Below are 27,731 nucleotides of genomic sequence, written 5' to 3'. Positions count from 1 at the left end.
CCACTTGTGGCATCTGCCTGGTTCCTTTATTAATTAATGAGGTTTTAAAAATCTTTAAGCCACATTCCTGAATGAGAATCATGATTCTATCTTTTTTGAAAATTGTCTTTTTAACAACTATGAATTATGTATGGTCACCCAAAGTCATTAAACCAGGTCTTAAAGAAAGAGCGCATTGGGCCGGCCGAATGTCTCAGTTGGTTAAGAGCGCGAGCTCTGAGCAACAGGGTTGTTGGTTTGCTTCACACACGGGCCAGTGAGCTGCGCCCAAGCTGAGCTGCCGCTGAGCTGCCAATAGGGTGGCTGCTGGTGACAGCACATGCTCTTAACAACAAGGCTGCCGGTTCAACTCCCGCATGGGATGGTGGGCTACACCCACCCACAACTAAGATTGAACCCGGCACCTTGAGCTGAGCTGCCACAAGCTGCCAACAGGCAGCCAGATAGTGACTGGACTTGGAGCTGAGCTAGCTGCGCCCTCCACAACTAAGATTGAAGGACAGCAACTTGTCTGTTCCCCTTTCCCAATTCCTCAACACTGTTCCCCTCCCCCAATTCCCCAATAAAATCTTTAAGAAAAAGAAGAAGAAGAAAAGAAAGAGTGCACTGATACAGTGAAAGGGATTGAGAGAAGACTGAAGCATCTCTGGACCCCAGGGCGGGTCTGGGTGGGAGCCACCAGTGCTGAAAGGAAGAGTGAAAAGGGAGGATGATGAGGATGATGACCAGGGAGAAGGAGGAAGAAAAGGCTGCAGGCTCCACTGAATGCAAACTTCCCCACATCATGGTTTTCCCATGGTGGCCGCCACCACCTTTTTATTAGTGGATTAAGTACGTGAGTTGTCTTTACATCTCTGTGTGGTTCCTGTGGCTCAGCCCTCAACAGCAAGGCCTACCTGGCAACCGCTCTTCACCTTAACTCAGTGTGCAAGGCCTCTATTACCCCATCTGCTTCCCCCATGGCAGGGCTCGGAAGCCCAGGGCCCTTGTCCTGCGGGATGTTCAATACTTTGTCAGGCTTGTGATAAACAAACCCAGGTGGTACTTCACCCAGTGCCTATGGCTGATTTCACATCAAACTTTATGCAGCTGGAAGTCGCCAACATCACTTTGGGTATTTATCCCCCAGGAGTCATCAAATCCATCCTGTCCCAAACAGTTGCTGTCCTCTTTCAAAAGGAGCAGCTTGCAATTCAAATCCCATTATTTCAGAAAGATTTCAGCCCTGCAGGAAAACTGAGAGATGGAAGGTGAAAATCAAAATTCCCTTAGCTGTAAGCACTCCTCTGTTTTAAATTCCTTCCCGGGGTCTTGATAATGTGTCTGTTTATTTTAAAGATTCTTCACATGAATTGAAACTGGGACTCCTTGTTGGCTATACATTTTGTGCCAGGTTCTGTGAAACAATCTTTCTGTCCAACAGAAAAGCAGAAAGTTCTGAGTTAGAAAAGCAGACCCCCGTGGTTATTAATTCTCAAATGTTGAAATGAAATGAACAAGTTCACTGCCTGACTTCAGCCTCACCTGAGCACTAAGCTTAGCTTTGAGGCTTTGGCATCCTTCTTTTATGGTCTCAATTGGAGACAGGGAAAAAAAATCACTTAATTGCTCTAGTTTCTGAAATGAAAAAGTTAAGTGCATTCTTTCTCTGACCCAGATCAAGACAAATAAAACTTGAAAGACTCCAAATATTCCAGATTCTTAATACAGCGAACCAATAACATTCTATTAAGTAATTCACCTCGATTTAGCAGCCTGTAACTTCAAATCAAGAGCTAAGGGCACTGTTTTCACTACTTTTTCAATTTTGTTTTAACATAATTGGAAGCTTTTTAACATCATCTTTCCTTACTTTTCCTCTGTATATTTCAAACGGATAATTTATACTTAATTTCTTTCTTTCTGAAAAATGTTCCCAGTTTTCTCAGTATTTCTTCTTGTTTAACTCTTATCTAGCCTACTAGATGTTTACATGTTACAAATTCCCCAACTGAGCCTATAAGTGCATTCTGATTGCAAAGAAATTAGTTCATAGCATTCTCTACAGATGCAAAGTGACTTATTAATGTTTTTATTAACTATAGCTGATGAAGAGATTATTTTCTGGCTTCGTTCCAATATTCCTTTTCTAGCTCTCCAAAAAGGAAAAGTGACTGCTGAATTTTCCCATAAGAAATTAATTCCTAGTGAAAGAAATGTGATTTTCCCCCCATTTTCTAATTCGATATCATTTAATTATGAAAATACAGATAAGGGCTTCAGCTTCTGGAAAGCTTTAAGTCCATTATCTCATACAGATCATTAAAATAATAATAATAATAATAATACTTTGGAGCTGGGATATTTGGGTTTAGGTTTCTAGAAGAAGATTCTTAATAAGTTTAAATTTAATGAACCTCTGATACAAGAACCCAATATCTAGCTCCTCCTACAGGGCCTTAAAGACATGGGAACATTTTTTTTCAAACCAGGACTCTACAGTAATTAAAATACTATATTATAATTAGCTTGCTGCAGCCAGGAATGAGATACAAAAAGATAACTCCATTCTCTGAATTGGGGAAGCCATGAACCAGCAGCAGAGAGAATCAGGATTAATAAACTTCTCACTTACATCTAGGTGATGTTATGGCTGTTTTATTCTTTTACAAAAGCTATCAAAGACCTTATCTCTATTAAGCTACCTAATTAATTATTTGGAAGATTTTAAAATGATTGATCACTGTGAGAATGCAATCATCTGATTTTCATCGGATTCAGGTGCTAAGGATTATGAAGGTAGTTGGCCCAACGTTTCCAGGATCTGATCATTTCTATAGTGTAGAATCATTCAAAGTTCATTCTTAAAAGATATTCTAAAATGTTAGATTACTCACTACAAAAAAGAAAAAAATGGCAATTCATGACATGAAGCAGGTGTTAGCTGACACTATGGTGCCATTTTGCAGTATATAAGTGTGTCAAATCAACATGTTTTACACCTTAAACTTACACAATGTTATATGTCCGTTATATCTCGATAACGCTGAAAAACAAAATAAAATGTTAGATTATGTCCCAGAAAACCTAGCCTCAAAATGCCATCTGCGGTTTATGACCTGAAGTCATGCTATAATTAGTTCATTACTAAAGCATTTGTAGATATAACAACTACTTTGAGGTAAGTAGAAAGGACCAGAGAAAGTTAAGGCCAGATGGAGTTCTACCTGCCATGTGATACATAAGCTTAACGTCAGTGATAAGCATTATGGAAAGCCCTCAGTACCTGATCAGTTCCCATGTTTTCCATGAACTTGAGAAAACCCTACTCCATCCCCATGTTGCTATCAAGGATACTAGTTACATAAGGGACTACTTACTTAACTGGCAGAGTGCAATAAAGCACCCTCCTCCCAACTGCACTGGACAGCTTCAGGCTCAGAATGCCTACCCGCTGGAAGAGAACCCCCTTTTAGCAATCAACAGTACTGGATGCTGAGTGCTAGATGCTAATTTGCTAGATAATAAGCAAAACGAGATAGTGCTGCACGTGGCAACTGAGCAATACTGACAATAACTGCTGGAGGGGCTTCACGAGGGAGGACTCAGTGTAGTCAGGGTTGCCGGGAAAAGCTTCAGCAAGAGCTGGGTGCAGACAGATAGATGCATGTCTGTAGAAATGCATGTTCTGGTGATGGGACGATAGCCCAGTGAAGGCACTGGCCTCAGACACAGCACCTGGGAAAAACAATCGGGAACATAGACCCAGACAGATCACGGAGGTCCTTGAATATACCAGGGGTGTATAAAAGAGACAAATGTATTTTTAAAAATGCTTCCTGTCTGTGAGCTATTGAATCCCCACGTTACCCGATCTAAATCTCTGATTCCTTGTTTTAATGTGTAATCCCTCCTTCACTTTGGCTGCATTGTATTTTTACTTTTTGCCACCAATCCTTTGAATTTCAAAAATAGCTTTGTCTTCCTGAGGCCAGCTTGAGAGTTTGGCAGTTCTTTTCAATCACACAAAACCCACTACTACAGTACTAGAGACTCAGCTGGGGCAAAGCGTTTTATTTTAACGCCCAAGGCTGATTTCCCTCCCTCCACACAGGCCCATCCCCAGAGAGGATCTATGCCTGAGGGCGTTAGCTGCATGCTCTGGACATACAGAATCCTACACGTAGGTTACTGTGGCTGCCATGGTGCTGCAGAGACACTCTCTACAAACTCTGTTTGATGGGTTTTCCTCATTAGCATTTGGGACTCAGAGCTGAATTCTCACTCGTTTTCTCAAAAGAAAACTTACTGTAGAAGGAAAAGAAGGGAATTTGCAGTGCTCCACAGCTGGCTTGAGTAAAAGTGAGTCTGTGTGTGTGTGTGTGTGTGTGTGTGTGTGTGTGTGTTAATGATCTAGGTTCTGCCTATGACTCTTGGAATTAATGAATTCCTGAAGCCTCAGTTCTGTTTGCCTGAGATTCTTGGTACAAAAGTGTTACATATAGCTGTGAAAAATCAGTAAGTGTCAGTCTTTAAAAAAATTTAACACAACCCACAGAATTATCCAGGCCATGCCATCAATCCTTTCCTCTTTACCAACAGCTTAACATTTCCTATGTGAAAGGAAGACAAAAGTTTGACTGTAGCCAACATACAGAATTGCTCACCAGAAGTGTCATGAACATCAAAATGAAAATAAAAAACGAAGTACATTAACGTGTTTTTAGGCCAGTACCTGATTTTCTGTAGGCATGGCCAGTTCTCTTTTTGGCTTTCAGTTCATATAAATTTCTGTATCTGGTCCTCAGTACACACCTGCGAGCATGGTTGGAAACGGGCAGCAGGAAGGAAGCTTATTCATGTTTATGTATTTAACCTAGTTATAACCTACCTCATGCTAAAAAGAGGATTTAAGGCTTCTGACAAAAATACAACAGGATAAAAAGAAGTAAATGGAAAACTCAGGAATGACGTGCATTTAAAACCACCTAAAATCCTGAGTTCGTTCAATCTTTCACCACAGGAATAGGGACAGATTTTTTCTCCCCTAGAAATCCCCAGCTACTACTAATCTGCAAGTAAGCGACAGCTCCAATGGAAAGATCTATGGAGAAATAACATCTTGGTCTTGGAAGGCGTCCTCCTCTGCAGATCTCATTGGCCTTACGTGCTCATCCCCCTGAGTCAGGAGAGGCAGCGATCGCAATCTCTAATTTAAACTCTGGCCACCAGGGTGTCTCACCTAATAAGAAAAAGGTCTGTACCCAAGTCTTCTGCTCCTCCTGTCTAGGAAAAATAATTCAGTTGTTTCCAAAGAAAGGGTGAATGGCATTACCCTCAAATCCAGAAATCTTGGGTAGGATCTCAGGATAGAAAAGCACCCCAGGTAAGTGGCAGAAGCCCACCCACAGAAACTCAACAAAAGGAGATACTCAAGTCATTTCATATACAGGAGTCTGAGTACGAACCTCCATGGTCCAGATTTGGGAGTCTGTAATGTAACTGTGGGCTTTCTGGGAAAATTAAACCACAGATATTGACTTGAAATTTGATCTCTGTGACTGTAAAACGCTGAAGTTTTTTAAGGCACACTAATCCAATACACAAACGATCATAAAAAGCAATATAAATCTTTACTAATGGGGATTCCATTCTTAGAAGATGAAAACACTTCTTTTTTTATTAACTGAAGACCATAATTTATTCACATTTCCTTAGTTTTTATCTAATGTCCTTTTTTTTTTTCAGGATCTCATCTAGCATACCATATTACACTTAGTTGTCATTAGAAACACTTCTTAAGATCCTCTTTCTCCATCCTCCTACATAAACAAAAGCTGCCTCACCCCAAGGAAACGACCAATGGATTCAGTCTAGGACAGTGGTCCTCTAGGGTAGTATCCAGGCATCAGTACTTTTTATAGCTCTCTAGATGATTCCAACGTGCCACCCAGATTGAGAACCACTGGTCTGGGGACTTTAGCCAATCTGCCACTCACTTTGTGCTGGTTACAGTGGATGAAGGTTTCGTTCCTCCTTCTCCTTCTATACATAGATTTAATTACGTTAGCCCAACAGCTTGCTGAGCAAACTTCCAATCCCTAGCTTAACATGTTTCACATCAAAATAAACTGACATTTTTACAATAAAGAGTTCTTTGAAATCTCACACTTCCCACTATTTTTTGAGGAACATCTTTTCTTTGCTGCCACAGCCCATGTTGCACTATATTTAAGTGTTCAGCCTTTGGTACATGCTAAGTGTTTCAAGAGAATAAGAAGAAACAGGACACGGAGAAAAAAAGAGATGAGCTGACATGTTTTAAACCTAAAGGTCTGACTTTCTCACAGTCAAGTGCTCAGTTTCTACACCGTGCAACCACCACACCCTTTGCCTGCAGTTCATCCTACCTTCCTACCAATTCAAAACACATTTGTCTTGTGTTCCTCTCTCTTTAATCTTAAAATCATACTAAACCACCAGCTAATGAACCTGATAAATTATTAATAATTACTAATAAGTGGTAGAATCTTAATGGATTATCTACCCAGATAGCAGATCTGTATTTTTTTAAGGCCTTCTCACGGTACATTATCTGAACCCAAGGGAAGGCTCTAATACACGTATTGAAAAGTAGACACCATGTTAAGGCAGGAAGGGTGGTATAAATTAGGGGTAAAACACCCCTGAAGTCACACCACACAGATGGCTGTCACCCAAAGTAAACCCTGGTTGTAAGTGAGGACTCAGTTCCCCACTATGGAATTGATCGGCCACTGACCTCACATCTACGGAATCATTCTCTGCCTCATGGCAATAAATCTCTTTGTAAGTCAGCTCTCAGTATTTCTACAACATACAGCACACACATAGTAGGTGCTCAATGAATAGCTGATAAAAAAATAGATACATGAATGCTCTTCATTCTTCTTCTTTCCACAAACATCCCTAGGCTGTTAATTGAGTATTTATCAGGTTTTTAAAGGACCTCCAGAGAAAAATATTCCACTTTCTAAATCAGGAGCCCATTCTAAGGTTAGATGCAGGCTTTTGAAAAAATGAAAACAGCTATAACAACTCTGCCCTTAACTAACTGATGGCTCTTGGAAGACATCCATCCAGAACATCAACCAAACTGTAGAGTGTCAAAAAATGGTCTCTTCTTGTGGAAAAAAAAAAGGAATAATGCCACACTCAGGTCCTCATTCAGAACATATTTAAAATAAAGGTATTAATTTAAGAAGTTTGCTCATAGGATTCCTACAGGATAGAAGAGACATGAACAAGTATCAGCTACAAGAGAAGAAAAGAGAAAAACAGAGAAATCAAGGGTGATAAGAGTGGTGATTGACACCAATCCCCCATCTGTCCCACCAATTGTGTAATCAAATTCTCCTTGCCAATGATTGCTACAAATGGGCATGTGACCCAATCCTGGGCAATAAGAGGCAAGAATTCTACTAGGGGATTCTTGGAAAGGCTTCCGCACTTTTATGAGAGAAACATGGCAAAAAGGCAGTCTTCTTTCCATGGACAACGTCTTGTCTGGGTGTGAGGCCTGAAACTGCTGCAGCCATTGCAGCTATAAGGAAGTCAGCCTGGGAACCAAGTCCACAGTGCAGCAAGAGGGAAGAAACTTGGATCACTGATGACAGTTGAGCTACTGAGACAACTGACCCAACAGCACTATCTCTAGACTTCTTGTTTCGAGAAAAAAATTTTTTCTTTACTCTTTAAGGCAATTTAAGTTCTCTGCTACCTGTAGCTAACGACATCCTAGCAGATACAGAATGCAAAAAGGAAAGCATCTCCAGGGACTAATTACATCAGAAATGTTTAAACATTAAAACGGATATGTTGACTCAACTTTGGTCATATCAATTCTATACTGCAAAAAAAGATAATTGTGTGATTTATCATCCTAACAGAATAAGAAGTAACGTGGACCAAGCATCTGCTCTCTGTACAGTTTCTTGCCAATGAATCTGAAAAGGAACTTATTAGCGATCAGAAAAAAAATTGATTCTGTACACGTGAATAAAGAGCCTCCCGTATGCTACTAGCATTTTACCAATAAGTCAATCCACCTGAACCATAACACGGGGCCTTCACTCCTGATGCTCTCTATCCTGGTAACACACATTTCAGTCCCCAGTCACAGCTCCCACAGCAAGATCAAGAAGCTGAGTTCACTCTTTCCAAAGCTTTAGAGACAATGAGTATGTGACAGCGCAGAAAACAGAAGTGCAGAGAATCTGAGGCCTCGAATCTACAGCTTTGCCTTAAAACGTCATCTAAGTTTTCTGCTCTTCACAGGAAACAAAACGATAATCTATTCAAAGAGTTTGCATTATTTTTAGCCAATCCCAACTACCCACTTCTCCAATCTGTTCATGTTTCAAAGTTTAGATGGGTTTTTTCCCCAAAGTATTTGCTTTGGAATACCATTCATATTGAAAATAGGATGTGATTTTATACATACATAGCACTTAAAAATAAAAGTGAAGAAGACGGCCAATTAAAGTGTTATTATACTAAATAGGTTTACTATTTAAAGGGTCTCCATGTTTGCATTTTTAATGACTCATTAAGGAGAAATGACATAATTTTACAATGTTCACACTCTGACTACAGCTGCCGTGCAACTCTACTTTCTAAAATGGTGCTGCTTATGAAATACTTACTGACATCTGTATTAGTTTTTTATTTCTGCTGTAACAAATTTCCACAAACTGAGTGGCTCAGAACAACACAAATTCATTATCTTACATTTCTGCAGGTCAAAAGTCTGAAACAGGCCTTGGGCTAAAATCAAGGTGTCCACAGGTTTGTGTTCCTTCTAGAGGAGGATCCGTCTCAAGGGGAGAATCCATCTCCGTCCCTTTTACAGCTTCTGGAGGCTGCCAGCACTCCTTGGCTCCTGGCTACATCACTCTGACCTCTGCCTCCACCATCATCTCCCCTCCTCTCACTCTGACCCTCCTGCCTCCCCTTTATAAGGACCCTTGTGAATAAACTGGGCCCACCCAGATAACCTAACCTGCTCATCTCAAGGTCCTTAATCACATCAGCCAAGTCCTTTTTACCATATAAGGTAACATATTCACAGGTTCCAAAGCCTAGGACATAGATATCTTTGGGGAGCTGTTACCCTACCTACCACAAGACTCATCACAAATAGGGGAGGTTTTCCTTTATTTTATCCAATATGAGAGTATTTAGGAAACCGTATCAATTAATATTGACCCAGAAGTTGTTACTGGTTTTAAATACGAGGAGATAGTCCTGTTACTCCAAGAAAGAGTTGAAGGGCTAATAAAATTCTAGACCTAGACACTCCTCAAACCAGTCTTCCCACAGTGGAAAAAAGGATAGCCTGATAGGCTTGTTTCTTGTTTTGGTTCCCAGAAAACCCACAATGCCAAAAACATGTGGATAAAATGAATTTATCAGAAAAAGAAGTGACAGTAAGAGACACCTAGGGAAATGGTAAACTATTATAATAAGAAAAAATCTGATATAAAACAATGTCTTTGCCGACCCATATGCATGTGCCATGCTCTTTCAGCCCTCCAATGCCTTGGTGCATATTCTTTCTTTGGCCTCCTTCCCCTGCAAGCTACCTCCTACCTGTTTATCCTACAACGGACGGCCCTGCACACTCCAACCTAATATAAATGGCCCCCTTCTACATTTCTGTTCTGCCCTCTTATAACCTACTCTTATTATAGAATTCACTCTCCCTGCACTGAAACCTTTATGAAATGGGCTCTGCTCTATTCAAGACAAGGAGCTGCCTTATTTTTCTCTGTGTTCCCAATGCCATGCAAAGTGCCAGGAACAAAGGAGGTGCTTAGTTAGGTGTGGTGGATAAATTAATTAACCAAATTTAAAGGACAGTTCATCAAAGGCCTCTATAAAGGAAAAAAGATGGCATTAAACTTCCTCATGCATGTTTCTTTAGCTCTAGAAGTTATGAAAAGGATTCCTCTTTTGATCGCAAACCTTTAAAGGTTACCAATTCCAGTTTGAGCTTTAAAAATATAAACAGAGCTTGCTTTAAACTACCCAGTCATGCGATAAACAGATGCTGCAATTTCCCCATTCCGTACTTGTTTTAACACACTCACCCTTGCTCACCACTGATCTGAGAGAGTTTTCATGGGAGGAGAGAACAATTTCTAAGAAATCATATGTAATAGGGTTCCATTTTTTTTTAATTTTCTATTAAATTTTTGGGGTGACATTGGTGAGTAAAATTATACAGGTTTCAAGTATACATTTCTATAATACATCATCTATACATCACATTGTGTGTTCACCACCCAAAGTCAGTTCTCCTTCCATCACCATATATTTGAGCCCCTTTTCCCTCTTTTACTACCCCCTCCCACCTTACTCTCTGGTAATCACTAAACTGTTGTCTGTGTCTATGAGTTTTTGTTTCTTTATTTGCTTGTATTGTTCTTTTGTTGCCTTCAGTTTTCTAAATTGGAAGTTTCAACCAGGCACCAAGACACACTAGCATGATATTCCAGAGCAAAGTCCCAAACCAACATCCATATTTTCAATGAAATCCCCCGAAGCTAGTTACATGACTCCTAAACCTAACTTCTGCTATACTGAAAATTATAAAGGGACCTAGCTGTTTAAGACTAAGGGAATTTCAGGGGGGAGAGGTTCTTTGAAGAACTTCACCTCAGGTCAAGAGACTGAGGCCTCAAGGAACCACCCAGCGCTTAATAGTGTCTCTTCTGAAAAAGCCAAGAGGAGACAGACAGAAGAGCTTCCCCGCTGACAGGGAAGATCGTGCCAAGCTGGGGGTCAGCGTGCATCCACAGGGTCTCTCACAGAATATGCGGGCCATGCACGAGAGAGTAAGCATGGGGTTGTCCAGACACTGGCTGCCAAAATGAGGCTGTGTTTGACAACGGAATGCAGCCCTAAGAATAAACACAAAAGTCACAGGACTGATTGCCGAAAGCTCACTCAGACGCGGGGAAAAGATTTTCTTCTAGGGAGCAAATCCTAAAAGGGGAGAGGGTGACAAAATACATTTGTTTTCTGACTCCAGGCCATTCATGTTGCTTGTTCAGCGTATTGGCTATGCACATTTCCTCTGCATTTGGAAGTCCTCCCAAATCCTACAGCTGTCTTCTATCTGGGTAGGAAAGATGGAACTCCTTCCAAAACTTAGGTAACCATGCTCTTCGTGGGTGGTGAGACTCGTAGTGAGACTGCTTGGAGCCAGTCTATTTAAGAGCATTAAATATAAACGTACTAAAGAAAAAAACGGGTAACTTTTTTCTAAATGAACCATCCATAAGCATGAACAGGAAATCTATTTTGCTCCATCATCAATGCCAATAAAAGAAAGCTGTCACCTTAGAAAAGTAAAGCAAGGGTAGCAAGGAGGGAAGGAAACTGCTCATGAGTCTTACCCAGGCCCTGATTCTGCTGCTCCCACTCGATGGCATCCGGAACCTGGTAGGTGGCTCCTTCCAGGAGGTCCACATGGTCCTGCTCTAGGCCAGGCTCTGGGGATGTGATGCCAGGGAGAGTAAACCCACGGAGCTCAGGGTCCCCATCCAAGCGTTCATCCAGGGAGTCTGCATCTTTATCTTCTTCGTCTTCTTCCTCATCTTCCTCTTCTTCATCTTCTTCTTCCTCATCCTCTTCATCCTCGTCTTCTCCCTCTGGGAAAAAAGAAGTCAATGAGAAAAGAAAAAGTACAGGGAGTGCTTACAAATGAATCTTTTGAAAAGACCCAGGGCCGACCGAGTGGCACGATGGTTAAGAACTGGCTTGGGATGCCAGAGGGCCCCGGTTCGGATACCACATATGAGGGCCAGTGACACTGCCCTCTACAGCTAAGATGCTGAACAACAGCTCAACCTGGAGCTGGGCTGCTGTGAGTCGCCGGTGATGGCATAGGCTGCAGCCCCTGCTGTGTAGGCAGCAGCCAGCGTGAGTGGCACTCAAGCCACCGTGAGCGGCCATCCAGAGGCCAGCGACTGATCTGCCTCGCCCGGGAAGAGCGCAATGATGGTGCCAACTTGGGCCAGTGAAGCAACGTCCTCCACAACTAGACTGAAGAACAAAAAGACAGCAACTTGTCTGTTCCCCTTCCCCCAATTCCCCAGCGCTGTTCCCATCCCCCAATTCCCCAATAAAAATCTTTTAAAAAAAAAAAGAAAAGAAAAGAAAAGACCCAAACACTACAAAATAATCATACTTGGCCTTTCAAAACAAATCTTATTGCCAAATTTGGGTCATGCGAGCTTTGCAGAATTTTGTGCCCGCCACTCCCCTACATTTTAAATTTTCAAGATCATAGTTATAGCAGATAATTATTATGCATCATGTTTATTTGGAGTCAAAATTCAGGAGATATGGACTTTTATTGTCGTATTTATATTTACAGGGGGAGGAAAAACCCCCTTCCTGTTTTCTGGAGGTCATTAAAGATTTATCCACTGGAAAGCACACTGAAATACTAACAGAAGTTAACGAGAGTGTCCCAATCCTTTTATAGCTTATAATACTAAACAAGAGAATTTGTTATTTTGGCACCATTTTCTTTCCATTCTTGTTCTGCATCAGTGAGTAGAACAAGATGTTAAATGTTAAAGTGAGAGGTACATAAATCCACTTCCGGAATGTTCTCTTTACAGAGGAGTGGCCCCAGAGACTGTAAACCATTACATCAACGTTCTCAGTTCAAATGTAAAGAGAACTGGGAAATGGGATATTGGTTAAGGACAGCCAGAAAAGGAACACATAAAAAAATCATTATCATTTCTATCATCATAGAAGTCAAATTTACAATTTGTCATTTTCAATGCTTCACGTGAAGTAGGTTGAGGGAACATAAGATCCCCAATTTCACTGTTTCATCAATTTTAAATTTCTAGGAATACGACTTCAAATCCCCACCCTCGGCATGGTTGCACCCGTGAAGCCACCCAGGAACCTGAGACTCTCCTTTTCTGCTTCTAGACCATTTCCTCCACACAAACCCCTTTCCATCCACCATTTACAGGGGTTTTTTGTTTGTTTGTCTTACTTTTTAAAAAGTATCGCATCTAATCTTTTTCATTCCTATCCTTTAACTTTGTAGGACTTAATACCTGTCACTATTCCAAACAATCAACAAACATTTATCAAGCACCTCGTTCCGGGCACTAGGAATCGAGCAGTAAGGTCTCTGCCTTCATGGGGCTGACATGCTGCTCAAGGAGACACACACCAAACCGACGTATGTTACCACATTACACTCTGATTAAAACTGGCAAGAAGGTAGGCAATGCCAGGCACTGTTTTTTAGATGGGGAGATCAAGGAAAGCTTTTCTAATAAGGTAAAGAAATCATACCAAAATAGTGAATTAACCTGTTTAATTTAGAAAGAGCATTCCTAGCAGAGGGGGAAAGAGGGGAAAGCAAGGACGAAAGCCTTGAGGTGGATGTGGGCTTACTGTATTCAAAGGATGCGAAGGCTGGGCTGGGGGACAAGGAGGGACAGAGAGACTCTAGGAAATAAGAATGAAGGGTAGGAGGGGCCAGATCTGACATATATTTATGATGAATGACTCTGGCTGCACAGTGGAGGGGAGGCTATATCAGAACAAGAGACAAAGCAGGGAGACTCATCAGGAGGCCATTTCCAAGCCCAGGGAATAGATGCTGGTGCTCTGGATGAGGCTGTAGTCCTGGATACGGGGTGAGGTGGTCAGCTCTGAGAGGTCATTTGAAGATAGAGCCCTGCTGATAATTACAATGTGGGATGTGGGAGGAAGACCCCACTTTGCTAAAAATGGGAACTAAAGGATAATGAGCAAAATTAAAAATTTTATTTAAGACATATTAATTGTGTGATGGCTAGGCCTATGACATCCAAATGGAAGTGTTGGAAGCCTAGGGAAGGTCAAAGGTAAAGATAAAAATCTAGGAGTCATCAATTTATGAATAGTATTTAAAGCCTTAAGACTGGCTGAGATCACCAAGAGAATGAGTGCGGAGAGAAGGGGAAGTTGTCCACCCCAAGCTTTGGGCATAGGAACATTTAGAGGTTGGCCAGTAGGAGGAGATCCAGCAAAGAAGACAAGGAGTGACCACCGGGTGGAAGAAAAACCAAGGTGAGAGTGGTATAAGGAAACCACACAAAGAAAACACTTCTGAAGGGCTAAGAACTGAGAATGTCTCTCTGGCTATGACATTACCTCTGCCTTTGACATTGTGGAGGTCATTTGTGACCTAGACAAAAGTTGTTTCCTTGGAATGGTAAGGATAAAAGCTAGACTGGAGTGGCTGAAAAGAAAGTTAGAAAAAAACATAGTAGATACAGCAAATACAGAAAACTCTTACAAGAAATTTGAGAAAAGAGAATAGGGACATTAGTGGGTAGCTGGAGGGGGATCTGAGGTCAAGGGTAGGTTTTTAGGAAATATTAGAATTTGCTTGTAAGTCGATGGGGTAAGAGCTCATAGAGAGGGTTAAGGAATGATGCAGGATTGAGGGAAAGCAGCAGCTGAAGGAAAATCCCGGGAGATGAGGCCTCATGGAGTGGCTACACATGGGGCCTCTGCAGCCACACAAATTTATTATGGCTGTGTGATTTTGGACAAATTACTGAATTTTGGTGTACCTCATCTGTAAAACAGGTTTGCTTCCTACCTCACATTAGTTAATGTATAAGGTTTTTACAGCTGAGCCTAGCACACAGTGGCCACTCTGTAAGGTTGGCTTCGTTGCTGTACCTGCAAGAAGGGAGCCAGGCACGGGCAGGCTCAGGTGCACCCGCCATGGCAGTGGGCACAGGAGCAGGCAGGTGGGTAGATTTGGTGATGGGAGTATGTGCATGTTTTCTTCATATTTCTTTTATTTTCTCAGTCAAATTAAAAAAAACTGGAAAGGAAAAGAGAAATGGTGGTGGTTTGGGGAGAGAGGAGGAAGTGTGAAATAGTCATCTTGAAAAATGGGCAAGCGAATTCTTGAGGAATATATGGTAGGACTGCAAGGAAGCCCTATGGGCCCACTTAAGATGTGACATCATAAATTGAAGGTGAGAATTGTTAAGGTGGTGTGTGTTTTGCTATGTTAAGATGGTTGTGTGTTTTTTCTCCAGTCGCATTCTTGGGTGTTGCTTGGGTGCTGGCATGGATGGGAGGGGTGGAGTAGGCAGAGAGATTTAACCAGGGGCAAATTTTGCTAGGAGAGCTCAGTTGGGAAGGGATCGGGGATGGAGGTAGCTGATTGTGTGTAAAGGGAGTGATTATAAAGATGGGCCAGACAAAGGGTACAAACTCCCAGCAATAAGATGAATAAGCTTGGAATCTAATGTACAGCATGGTTACTATAGTTAACAACACTGTATTATGTACTTGAAAGTTATTAAGAGTAGCTCTTAAACGTTATCACCACAAAAAAGGAAATTATGTGGGGGGATGGAAGTTCACTAATCTTATTATGGTAATCATTTTGAAATCTATACATGTATCAAACCATCACATTGTACCCATTAAACTTACATGTGTTATATGTAAATAACATCTCAATAGAGCTGGAGGGAAGGAAATGATGTACCAGGGACTCTTATTAAAGAGAAGTTGAGAAGGAATTTGGAGAGAGAAAAAGTAATGGGGTCACTGGATTATGGAGAAAACCATCAGAGATCTTCAAGACCATTTGACGGCTTTGCTGACCTTCCTCCTGTAGACAGAAACTGGTCATAGGCTAAAAAATAAAAATCTTTATTTTTAAAGCATTATACAATCATTTTTAGTTACCTTTCCTCTCCACAAATCTAAGAGGGTTGTACTTCATGGAATAATTGCGACAATATAATACTGATCCCCAGGAATGCAAAGGCAGAGCCAGAGCTTTGAGCCGCAAGTTTTCAGCTCTCATCACTGAACTGTTGTCTTCTGACCACTACCACCCACCAAGAACTTCTACCTGGTCCTCAACATGTTCAGTTAATTACCCCTCTTTAAAGTTCAGAGCTACACAATCCAGCAATCCCACTCTGGGTATATGTCCAAAGGAAACGAAATCATTATCCGAAGGATATACCTGCACTCTCATGTTTATAGCAGCATTATTCACAATAGCCAAGGTATGGAAACAACCTAAGTGCCCATCAATGGATGAATAGATAAAGAAGATGTGATACACACACACGTACTAGTCAGCCTTTAAAAAGTAGGAAATCTTGTTCTTTGCAACACGGATGAACCTGGAGGGCATTATGCTAAGTGAAATAAGACAAAGAAAAAAAATATTGCATGGTATCACTTATGTGGAAAAAAAAGAGTCTAACTCAGAAAAGTGATTGCCAGGGACTGGGGTGTGGGAGGAATAGGGAGAGGTTGGTAAAAGGATACAAACTTTCAGCTGTAAGATGAATAAGGTCTGGGGATCTAATGTAATACAGTGTTACAATTCAGTAACACTGTATTGTGTAACTGAAGTGTGCTAAGAGAGTAGGACTTAAATGTTCTCACACACACACACAAGCAAATACATTAATCCAAAGGTGAGAATCCTTTCCCAATGTATTCACATATCAAATCACTACAGTGTACACTTTAAATATCTTACAATTTTGTCAGTGATACCTCAATAAAGCTGGGAAAAAATACAGAGCTATAAAAATAATGCAAGGGACCTCAAAATTCGTCTTACTCCATCCTTTTGCATCCTGAAGAGAGGGCTACATCTCAGCAAGTGTAGGCCAACAAAACATTGCTACCTCCGTGCTGTGATTTGGAGGACATTGCTTAAGTCAACATGTCTCAGTGTCATTGTCTCACCCATCATGGTAGAGCCTTCTTTCTCCTCCTCTCAGTCCTGAAATGCCCGACATGAGATGTCGAACTCCAAGTCAGACAATAAAACTGGGCATACTCCCTCCAGAAACACCACATCAGAAGGACCCTGACTGACGGCTGTTTCATAACCCATAACAATCCTTTGTACTTACATGGGGCTCTTCTAAAAACACTCAGAATGCTTTCTTTGTAGGCATTATGGGCCAAACTTACATTGCTGGCTAAACAGAGAGCAAGTTTTATGAAGTCTGTTTTACTTACAGCTACTGAGCTGGTGCTATAATTGCCTTGGGTGCTCAGGTATCACAGCAGAGCCTCAAATGGGTTTGTTCAACCTGGAATGCTTGACTCTCTAGGTCAGGCCTGCTTCCTTTATTAATTGCAAACATTTCTGCCTAAGGTTACCAAAACTAGGAGCTTTCATTTTGTTCAGGTCCAGGACCATGAGGACCATGGGTTAACTCCCAACAAAATCAATGGACGATAAGGGAGGAAATGTGCCCTGTGATCCCAACCTAAGTAATCTGACTCTGCTACAAAGTCCAGTTGCCATTTAATAGGCAGCTCCCAACCAAAGATTCTCAGTTTTTCTCATTCTGTTTTTGTCAGAGTTCGGATACCTTTAGATTTCTAGAAGATAGAGACTTAGCTAGCATTCCCAGAGTATTGCCAATGAGTCAAAGAGAAACCCTTGTTTGAGACCGTGTCATCCTAACAATGAGAGTCAGAAGAACCCCAGCAGTAATACTTGTTTCCCAAAATACGAGTAACCTATCTATCCTTGCCTGGCAGAAAGAATAGGGTCTCACCTGTCCTTTCTTTCTCTTTGGAACAGCAATAATTAATCTGAATCCTTGTCTTTTGCCTATTCGTTCTTTAGTTTTAAGTGTCAAACCTCTCTTGTCAGTGGCTCTTTTCTTTCCTTTACAAAGTGTAAAATTAAACCCAAGGAAAATAAAGCAGAGCACACGAAGAAGAAGGATGGCACGAAAAGGGACAGGGTGGCTTTCCTGGGCAGAGGCTGACAATGTACTAGTTTCTCCCACTTCCTCTCTGAAGGGAATGGCTCTGAAGCATCCCAGTGGCCGACTTCTAAAAGAAGAAACACTCACTGGAATGTGTTTTCCTGGGAACTTCTATACCAATATAATCAAAAGACAGTATAGCAAAATGGTTTCCACAGATAAAAAGCAACTGAAGCACTTGGGGTGACACAGCTTTTATTTTCCAGATTTTTTTAACTTGGGCATCAAATTGGGCACAAAACTTAAAAGCCAGAAAAGGGAAAACTGAATGTGTTTTGAGGACATGAAGCAATTCTCCAGCAGAGGGCTCCCTGGGATCAGAAGGGGTTGAGGAACCCGGAAATCTTCGGAAATAAGGACCACAAAATTCAGCATCCCACTATGTGAAGTTGACTTAGAATTTACAGAATTTCATTACATTTCTAAAATCTTAAATATTCCTGCCAGCTAAGTGCTTTTACATTTTTATCATATAGAGATATAATAAAATTTGATATAGACAAAAGAAAATATATACAATATTTCCATTATTGAGCTTAATATTGAAATGAACCCCTGAGAAATGAACTCAGCATTCAACTTAAGAATTGGGATATTACTAATATTGTTGTATCTATTTGCATATTTCTCTATCATCTTAACTGCCTTCTTCCACCTTAATGCCATAAAAAATTACTGAATGTTATTTTCTGGAACTTTTTTCACTCAAAATTATGGTTTTAAGTTTCACACACCTTGTACAAAACACTAGTTTAACTACACTGATTCATGGTATTCTATTATACAACCATGTCACTATTATTTTAGTCCTCACATCAATAAACATTTGGGTTATTTAGTTGTTGCCAATCCTTTTGCTGTTATGCATAGCGCTGCTATGAACACTTACATAGGATCCCTAGCGCACCTATTCATTTCTCTAGGGCGTATTCCTAAAAGTGTAACAGCTAGGTCAAAAGGAATAGAAGTATCCACGCTCTAAATAATGTCTAGATAAACTTCCTAGCTCCACATCCTCACCAACCTTTGGTGCCATCAAATGTTAATTTCTTTTTTTTTTTTTTTACTCCAGTGTCTATAAAATGTCACTGTAGATGTAATTTGCATTTCTCTAATTACTTATGAGGCTGTGTACCTTATCCTATGTTTGTGTATCTCTGTAAAATGCCTACTCATGTTTTCTCCTTTTTCTTTCGGGTTGTCTGTCATTTCCTATTGATTTTTTTTGGAGTTCATTCTATTCTGGATGCCGATCCTTTATCAATTATATGTATTACAAGTATCTTCTCTTGTAGGAGTTGTGCTTTCACTTCCTTTTTAGTATCTTATTATAAAAGTATTTAGTTTTATATAGCTGAATTTATCAATTTTTTTATGACAGCAATTTTTGTGTCAGAACTAAAAAAAAATCCTTCCGTATCACTAGTTCTATAATTTTTCTCCAATTTTTAAGTTTTGCCTTTCACATGTTTTCAAACCATATGTCATTGATTTTTTTACAAAAAGTTAGTCAAATTGTTATGACTGTATGAAATGGAAAAATAAAATAATAAAATCTTATTTTTATTACTTCATTCCTTCTGTTTTCCTTGGGGTTCTTTTGGTTTTTTATAGCTTAAGGTGGAGGCTGCTGAGCTCATGAATTTTTAGGCTTTATAGAAGCTTTATAAACTAAATGTCTCCCTTTAAATATCCTTTTAGTGTCAACTTACCAGTTTTGATATAACATTTCACTATGATTCAGTTCTAATTATTTTTATTTTCTATAATGATTTCTTCTTTGATACATAAGTTATTTAGAAGTGTATTTCTTAATTTTTAAAGGTATGGAACAATTTACCTTTTTAATTTTTAATGTCTCACTGAATTGAACAGCCATTAAGGTCTGCATGGTATCAATTGTTTGAAATGAATCAAGATTGCTTTATGGACTACTGTAAGGTCAGTTTTTGTAAAATATTTCAGCTGTGCTTGAAGATAATGTGTATTCTCTAATAGTTGGGTGTAGTGGTTTATATATGTCCATGAATGCATTCTGTCTTAAATTTTATTGTGTTTGAAAATTTTAGCAAATCAAATCCAATACATAAAAAGTATTATACATCATGACCAGTTGGGCTTATCCCAGAAATACAAAATTGTTTTAGTATTTGAAAATCAATCAGTGTAATTTACCATATTAACAGAAAAACCACATAATCATCTCAACAAGGTGCAGAAAAATAGATTCAATAAAAGCATTTGGAAAAATCCAGTATCCATTTGTGACCCAAAAAAAACAAACCCCAAAAAAGTTTTAGCAAACCAGGAAAAGAGAAACTTCCTCAAGTGGATAAAGGACATTTATAAGAAACCCAAAGCTAACGTTATAGTCAGTCCCCTTGTATTTATTGTCATTATTGATATGTTTGAATTTGTTCCTTTCCTTGTCCCAGTTTTTCTGCACTTTTCTTTCATGTTGTCTCACTCATCACTTTGTGCCACACTCTCTACAATGTCTCCACATTGATCTTCCAGGTCACTAACTCTCGCTTATTGCTATTTAACCATTTAATTATTTAGTTTTTCCCAACATTTCATTTTTGTTAGCTTATTACTTGCTCACTTGGGGGATTTTGTCTTTTCTTTCTTTAAACCTTTTATAATGATGATTTATAGTCTTCCTTTTTTTAAGATTTTATTGGGGAATTGGGGGAGGGTAACAGTATTGGGAAATTGGGGAAGGGGACCAGCCAAGTTGTTGTTATTCAGTCTTCATTGTGGAGGGCGCCAGTCGCCATCTGGCTGCCCGTCAGCAGCTCGTGGCCTCTAAGCTCAAGGTGCTGTGTTCAATCTTAGTTGTGGGTGGGTGTAGCCACCATCCCATGTGGGAGCCGAACCAGCAGCCTTGTTGTTAACCAACAGCCTTGTTGTTAAGCAGCTCAGCTCAAGGTGCCGAGTACAGTCTTAGTTGCGGGTGAACATAGCCCACCATCAAACAGGCAATCTTGTTGTTACACCAGCTGAGCCATCCTGCCACCTGTTGGCAGCTCAGCAACAGCACAGCTCGGGCACAGCATCACTGGCCCACGTGGAAATCAAACTGGCGGCCCTGTTGCTCAGAGCTTGTGCCCTTAAGCCAACTCTTAACCAACTGAGCCACTCGGCCGGCCCATGATGATTTATATTCTATTCTGCTAGTTTTAGTACCTAAGATCCTAAGTAGGGAGCAAACGGATTATTTGCCTTTTCAGTTGACTCTCAGTCATGGCTGTTTGTTTCCTCGTTAGTTTGCTGACTTTTTATTACAAGCTCATATTTGCTTGGTTTTCATCTGTGGGAACCCTATGGATCTCGTGGACATGCTTTTTTCCAAAGAGGAGCGACATTTGTTTCTATAGAGGGTCAGGCTTCACTGCAAACCTGGAACGACTTTATTCCCCTTTTAAAAACACAGGCTTAACGTGGGAATTTCAATCCAGATCCTTCCTCTTGCTACTCAGCGAAGTGTAGACTCCTGATATCATTATTTCTCCTAGAGCACCTTTAGCTTTCCAGTTTGCTTTCTCCTTAGAGCTCACTTCTTGGGTTTCAGCTCACATTTGGGATGAGTCAAGCTTAAAAAGCACAATCCTGGGAGATTTTTCTGACTACTTGAAATCTCACTTATGCATTAAAGCATATGTTTTGCCCAAGATCCAGTCATTTTGCTATGGTGGGATCCATGAGAGTCTTCCTCAGAAGCTGAAATCCAAATAATGTGCTTTTCAAAAGCATCCATATCATCTACATTTGAAGCGGGGCCAACAAGCTGATAAGAAGAGCTCTTACTGGCTTTTCAAACTCCATTTTAAAATTCAAACACTCATAAGAGCATCTGTAACCTGGGGTGTGTTTTTAAACTAGATAAAATATCAAATGTTATTGTTTATTAAATATTCTGCTTTACACATTTGTTAATTTATTCAGTTCCCTCTTTTTTCAAATGCCTCCTCACAGTGATTTTTTTAAACCTCCTATATTAATCTATGCAAATTTCTTCAAAACTTTTTACTAAAGTTCAAATTTCCCGCTAACTTTATAATAGTAAGTATAATAATTCGAAACTTTCTCCATTCTAACCGTAACAATATTTTAAAAGTATATGCATGAGAAAATAAAAAAGTCTGAGGCAAGATAATCTGTCCACTTCAAATGCCAGTTGCAAAATGTTTTGGATTCAACCCATGGTTCAGATCGATGTTTAAGTATTTTCTTATTTTGTTTAACATTACTGTCTTTAAATAAGAGGACCCTGCTCTTAATAATATCATCTCCTATGTCTGGTTAGCAAGTGAAAAACATCAGTCTACATAATTACCCTCACATTTACTGGTCATCACATAATATCTTCTCAGCCTTAATTCCATATAATTGGTGTTCTCCAATAGCTCCTATAAATCCTGCCCCAAATTAAAGTGAGTTATCTTAATAGGTTAAGCCCTAGCGCAGCGGTTCTCAACCTGTGGGTCGCGACCCCTTTGGGGGTCAAATGACCCTTTCACAGGGGTCACCTAAGACCATCAGAAAACAAAGATATTTACATTATGATTCATAACAGTAGCAAAATTACAGTTATAGAGTAGCACCAAAAATAATTTTATGGTTGGGGGTCACCACATGAGGAACTGTATTAAGGGGTCGTAGCATTAGGAAGGTTGAGAACTGCTGCCCTAGAGCAATAAGTTCTAGAGTCTAACTCCTGTTCATTGAACAACTCACCATGTTCAATGATCCCATTTTATGTACTGTATTTCCCCATGTATAAGACACACCCTTTTTTGAAAAATTTGGGGTCTAAAAACTGGGTGCATCTTATACAGTGGTTGTAGATTTTTTTACTTGCATTTCCCGCAAGTGATGAGGAGTTGTATGAATTTTATGATAAATAAAACTTGAGTTCAATAACTTTATGTAATACATTTTTTTCAAATTTCGGGCCCCAAAATTAAGGTGCGTCTTATACATCGGTGCGTCTTATACATGGGGAAATGCGGTATTTCCCCTCTCGAAAGTAAGACTACAGCAATACTATTCTATTTCTCAAGGGTGTTATAAAGAGAAACATAAAAGCTATATTAATATTGTACCTATAAATTCTGAACTATCTGGAATAAAACCTTTCTCTTCAATAATTTAATAGTCTTAAAGGAATATCTGCTTTAAGCAAACTTATATAAAACTTGTATATAAAATTTGCCATATACTCAAAAGATAAATTACAGGTTGGTTAGGTTGATTATCGATTTTTCAGAAGTATGGACAAAAGTGGATTCCCCCTCCAAACTGTAAAACACGACTCAACTAATCCAAAATGAGGTTCTCGAATTAATTTGTGGAGACACGTTTGTTTTATCATACCTGTGTGCATTCAGCTCCTAGGAATCAGAGATCCTGTCTCTTCTTCTCTGTGCCCTACCCCCCAGCATCGGGCACTGCGCCTGGCACGCAATAAGCCCAGGAGGCTCCTCCTCCTCCCGCCTTTCCTTTCCTTTTCTTCCTCCTGCTATGGCTTCCCAAAGTGGTTTAAAGAATCACTTCAGTTTACTGACTTCTCCTTCCCTGACTGAGTGCAGATGTCAGTATGGATTCCAGCAAGAAGGAAATGACATCATCATGTTCAACCCCATAATGGGCTGCAAGAAATCTAAGCAAATTCCCACGGAATTTCTAGCAGAATGTGACTGGGAACCCCTGGTTCATTCATATAAAAAATGCTCAACTTCAGCATAATCAGCACTAGATTTAAAACAACAGCAACAGTGAGGAGGACGAGCCAAGTAAAAAGCACATCAATGAACCAGGTAATGGCCCCAGAACCATGCACTCCATTGCTGGTCATCATTTACCCAACACCTGCTACCTACATGCCACTGTGGACAGACACAACAAGGCAGACAGATCTGACCCTGCCCTTAAAGAGGTTTTAGAGAATTCAGTTGAGAGCACAAATTGATGATCAGTGGCTGGAGTGTGCATAGTCATAAAAATGAAATAGGATACAAAAACACTTGAACTGATTCCCAACACTAAAAAAATCAGAATATTTCACATAAAATCATAATTTTCAGCTTATCTTGGAAAAATTCTGAGATCTGGAATCACTGAGCTCACACCCTCCTGGCAGCAGTTATCAGCAGCAGCTGTCAGGATCAGAGGGAGTGTGTGTTCTCTACTGCATCACACTCACCACTTCCTACTATTTTAGGCACCACCCTCTTTGCTTATGTACATTATCCACCTGGTCCCTGACCCATTATCACATGGAGAGGATATGAATATTTCATTATAACAATTAATACATAGTAGTAAATGTAAGTGATTATCATTTTAATTGGTAAGTGATGCAAAATATTCATATTTATTATGCACTGACCCCATGTCACACATGTATCTACTACATGCAAGAGCTCATCTTATTCTCACAGTAAGGGATAAGAACACCAATGTCCCTGCTTTACACAGATGGAAAAACTGACATCTAAAGAAACAACATAATTTAATCAAAATCACGATGCTTATTCCTCATGGAGCTAAGCCTTACACTCAGGTGCGTGACCAAGAATTAGAGCTGTTTTCCACTAAACTATACTGCCCATCGGTGTGGGCTGGGTGGCCTGAGAGGCTTCATAAAGAACGACGGGGTTCAGCTGAATTGCCTCTGTTTCTGCTTCCCATCCCCTTTTAACTGTAACCTCATAGCCCTCTGTTTGTGGAGTAGCATAGCTCTGAGTGTTATTTGCTACAGAAGGTGACAGAATCCTATTAGCGCACATGCATATTTCTTGTATGGTGAGAACAGTATCATACTGCCTAGACATGACTTGTGCTACACTTTTAACTGAGGTGGGATTTACTATGAAAGGTGGAATGAACATGGTGTCAATCATGACAGTCGTCTGGCTGTCAACTGCCTAGAGATTGGAGGTATGTCCTTCCACTGGGAATTTAGGACAGAAATTATGTTTGTGGAGTTGCGAGTTCCCTACTCAGTGGTGAACCCTAGAGGAAATGTACATCTTGATCTTGGCTCTTCTATGTGGGGGCAGGAATGCGGAGGAGAAAATAAGCTACCCTCTCTTCTGGAAACAAGCCAAGAGTTGAGAAGCCAGAAAGCCTGGCAAGGTGCCTGAAAAAATTGTTCCAGTGCTTTGGGTATAGAATACAAGCAACAGTCTCAGATAGAGCATGGGTCAGGGCATGGGAGCCCTGGGAGCTTGTTAGCCAAGGGAAGATCAGTGAGGGAGTCTTACTTTGTGACCTCCATGCGTTTCATGTTTCTTATATTTTCTTGATTCTATTGCTTTGTGTTCCCTTAGGTTTGAGCCAAGTATTTTTAAAATTTCTACTAATATCAGCTGAAACAAGTGCTTGAGCTAGCGTTTTAATAGGAAATGGGACTCAGAGAGTACGCGAAGCAGATACATTGAGAAAACCCCAAAGGAACAGAGTCAGGCTCTCTGCCTACCTGGAGAATCTCTTTCTCATAACAAAACCTTGGAAGTTCTTTATACTGTTTGCATAAAAGTAATTTCCGTAGAATATTTTGTTTGGAGCTATCGAACAATGTGGAAGGAGGTAGAATGGTTGAAGAAGAAAAGGCAATGGTAAATGCAGGCAGTAGCAACGCAAATCTTTCAGGACAAGCTTAATGTGTTCCAGTGTGAACATTTTAAAAACCTTGTTAAGGCCATTCAAATTGATACATTGTATTTTTCTTCTAGTCTTTTCCTTTGGGATATGTAGGTATTTACATGTTAGGATGTAGCCTGATGCCAAAACAACTTCATGGTCATGAATACAGCCTGATAAAGTGCAGTTAATAATATCTTTACATTATTCTATACGTGATAAAGGTTTGTAATGGTTTATACTCCAATGCAATAAAATTCTCATGTTCACAGCACTAAAAGGAGAGTTGTGTCTACCCTCATGTTCTTACAAAAAGCCTTAATTTCCTACAAACATCTAAAACACCTTTAAAATCTCCACAGCCCATGATGTAGTTTCAAGCTACATGTTTGCTTCACCAGCTGCATAAAAACCACTACACATGGAAACCCCTTCTTGGATCAGCTCTCAAAGGGATTCTCAACCCGGGAGTATGAGCCCAGATGAATCACTCAGAACAAATCATTCTGCCTGAGATTCTGAACATCCCTCAAGAGAAATAGTGCAGTTTCCTATAAAGGAGGTATTTGTTAGCCCGAGGCTGGGCACCTGGTTGCCTCTTCTACATTGAAAAACAGTAGCTTCTGTTATTTAAAACTATCCTTAAGAAATAATGCATCTAACCAATAAGCTAAATTAGAAAAACATGTCTATAAAATAACTGATTATTAGTGTGGTGTGTGTGGTTTTTATTCACCAACCTTTAGAATGCTTCCCATACTTTTGGATTTGTCACCATTTATCTCTTTATAATTATCACTAGAACAGTGAATATACATATATATACAAATCTATACATATAAACACACACACACACACACACACAAGTCTCACAAGTATAAATATCAGTTTCTTGTTTTTCTAAGCTCAGCCTAGCTCTCTCTTCTAAATAAAAGGATGGGAAGAATCAACACTAGAACAATGTTTCCTTATGGTGATTATACCAATAAGCTAATTCCTCATGATTAGAAAGCATACCAGGAAACTGAGAGTGATTTCAGTTACCTTTCTTCAACAGCAGAATTTATCAGCAGAGCTTTATGGTAATACATCACAATACTGATTTTAAATACTTTTTAAATATCATGGCTGTGTGAGCATTAGAAGCAAATATGTGGTGACCGCTCTAAGTGCTAAGCAATTTACTGGACCTGCCTACAGAGCATACAAGCACTTAAGAACAGAGATCTATCATAAATTCCAGAGATTTGATCAACCAATTTTGTTAAAAGTTCAGTTGAAAGCATTCAAAACGGCTCCCTCCATTTAAAAAAGCCATAAACAAATAAATCAATCAATAAATAAATAAATAAATGACAGAGAAAATATGATGATTTCAGGACAATAAGTGTCTTACCATAAAAGGGAATTGACAACTGAAATCACCAGCAATTCTGTTTCGTAATCTGTCACGTAAGATACTTGAAAATGATGCAAAGATGAAAACTAACATATTTGGTAAGACTATGAGATGTTACATGTGTTCATGTTAAGAGAATTATAAATGTATTCTTTTTATTAAATTCTCATTGTTTTTGCCAGAATGGGGTGGGTCCAGTATTTAATCACTAAAATTAAACAATGGGCATATTCCCTTGAATACTCTCTCCCGCATCTCCCCACTTTGCTTATCATTTCAGTGGCTCTGCTACTGAGACAAAATTACATCCAAAGCATTTCCAAGAACAAAGGCCAAAGCCTGTGCCCATGCTTAACATAATTAGAGTGAACATCCTTAACCTCATACTACAGTGTCAAAAGTCACAGTGATAAGTTTAAGTTTACCACACTCTACTTTATCCTTAATATTATATTCCACATTGATAACAGCATCCAGAGGTAAATCACATAAACTTGGTTTCATAAATAGGGCCTCGACATGAGATTTTGAATATTCCTTTTCATTCATCCCTTCCAGGTGGCTTCTGAATTGAAAAGTTACATGAGAATTGAGAAAATAATTTTTTAAAATACTCTCTGAAAATGAGCATATACTGGGAAGACCAAAAAAATTTGATTTCATGAATTAAAGTGCAGGTGCAGAGCAAACATTTCTCTTATAAAAATTACATGAGCTTTTAAGTATCCTCAGAGGAGCTATTAAAGAAAAATACTTCTGGGCCGGCCGAGTGGCGCGATGGTTAAGAACTCGCTTGGGATGCCAGAGGGCCCCGGTTCGGATCCCACATATGAGGGCAACACTGCCCT

General features: G+C 39.8%; 1 protein-coding gene across 1 annotated transcript in view; it reads right to left on the bottom strand.

Moving 5' to 3' along the window:
* The window catches only part of ARMH4 (armadillo like helical domain containing 4), a 106,831-nt gene that overhangs the window by 48,397 nt on the left and 30,703 nt on the right, over positions 1–27,731 (bottom strand). The window contains exon 5 of the mRNA XM_019645440.1: positions 11,421–11,675. Within this exon, the coding sequence (XP_019500985.1) occupies positions 11,421–11,675 (255 nt within the window). The remainder of the gene's footprint in view (positions 1–11,420; positions 11,676–27,731) is intronic.

The sequence above is a fragment of the Hipposideros armiger genome, unplaced genomic scaffold (genome assembly GCF_001890085.2).
Source record: "Hipposideros armiger isolate ML-2016 unplaced genomic scaffold, ASM189008v1 scaffold_5, whole genome shotgun sequence".
Taxonomy (NCBI): Eukaryota; Metazoa; Chordata; class Mammalia; order Chiroptera; family Hipposideridae; genus Hipposideros; species Hipposideros armiger.
The sequence above is the reverse complement of the archived record's forward strand: the minus strand, read 5'-3'. Positions and strand labels throughout refer to the sequence as shown.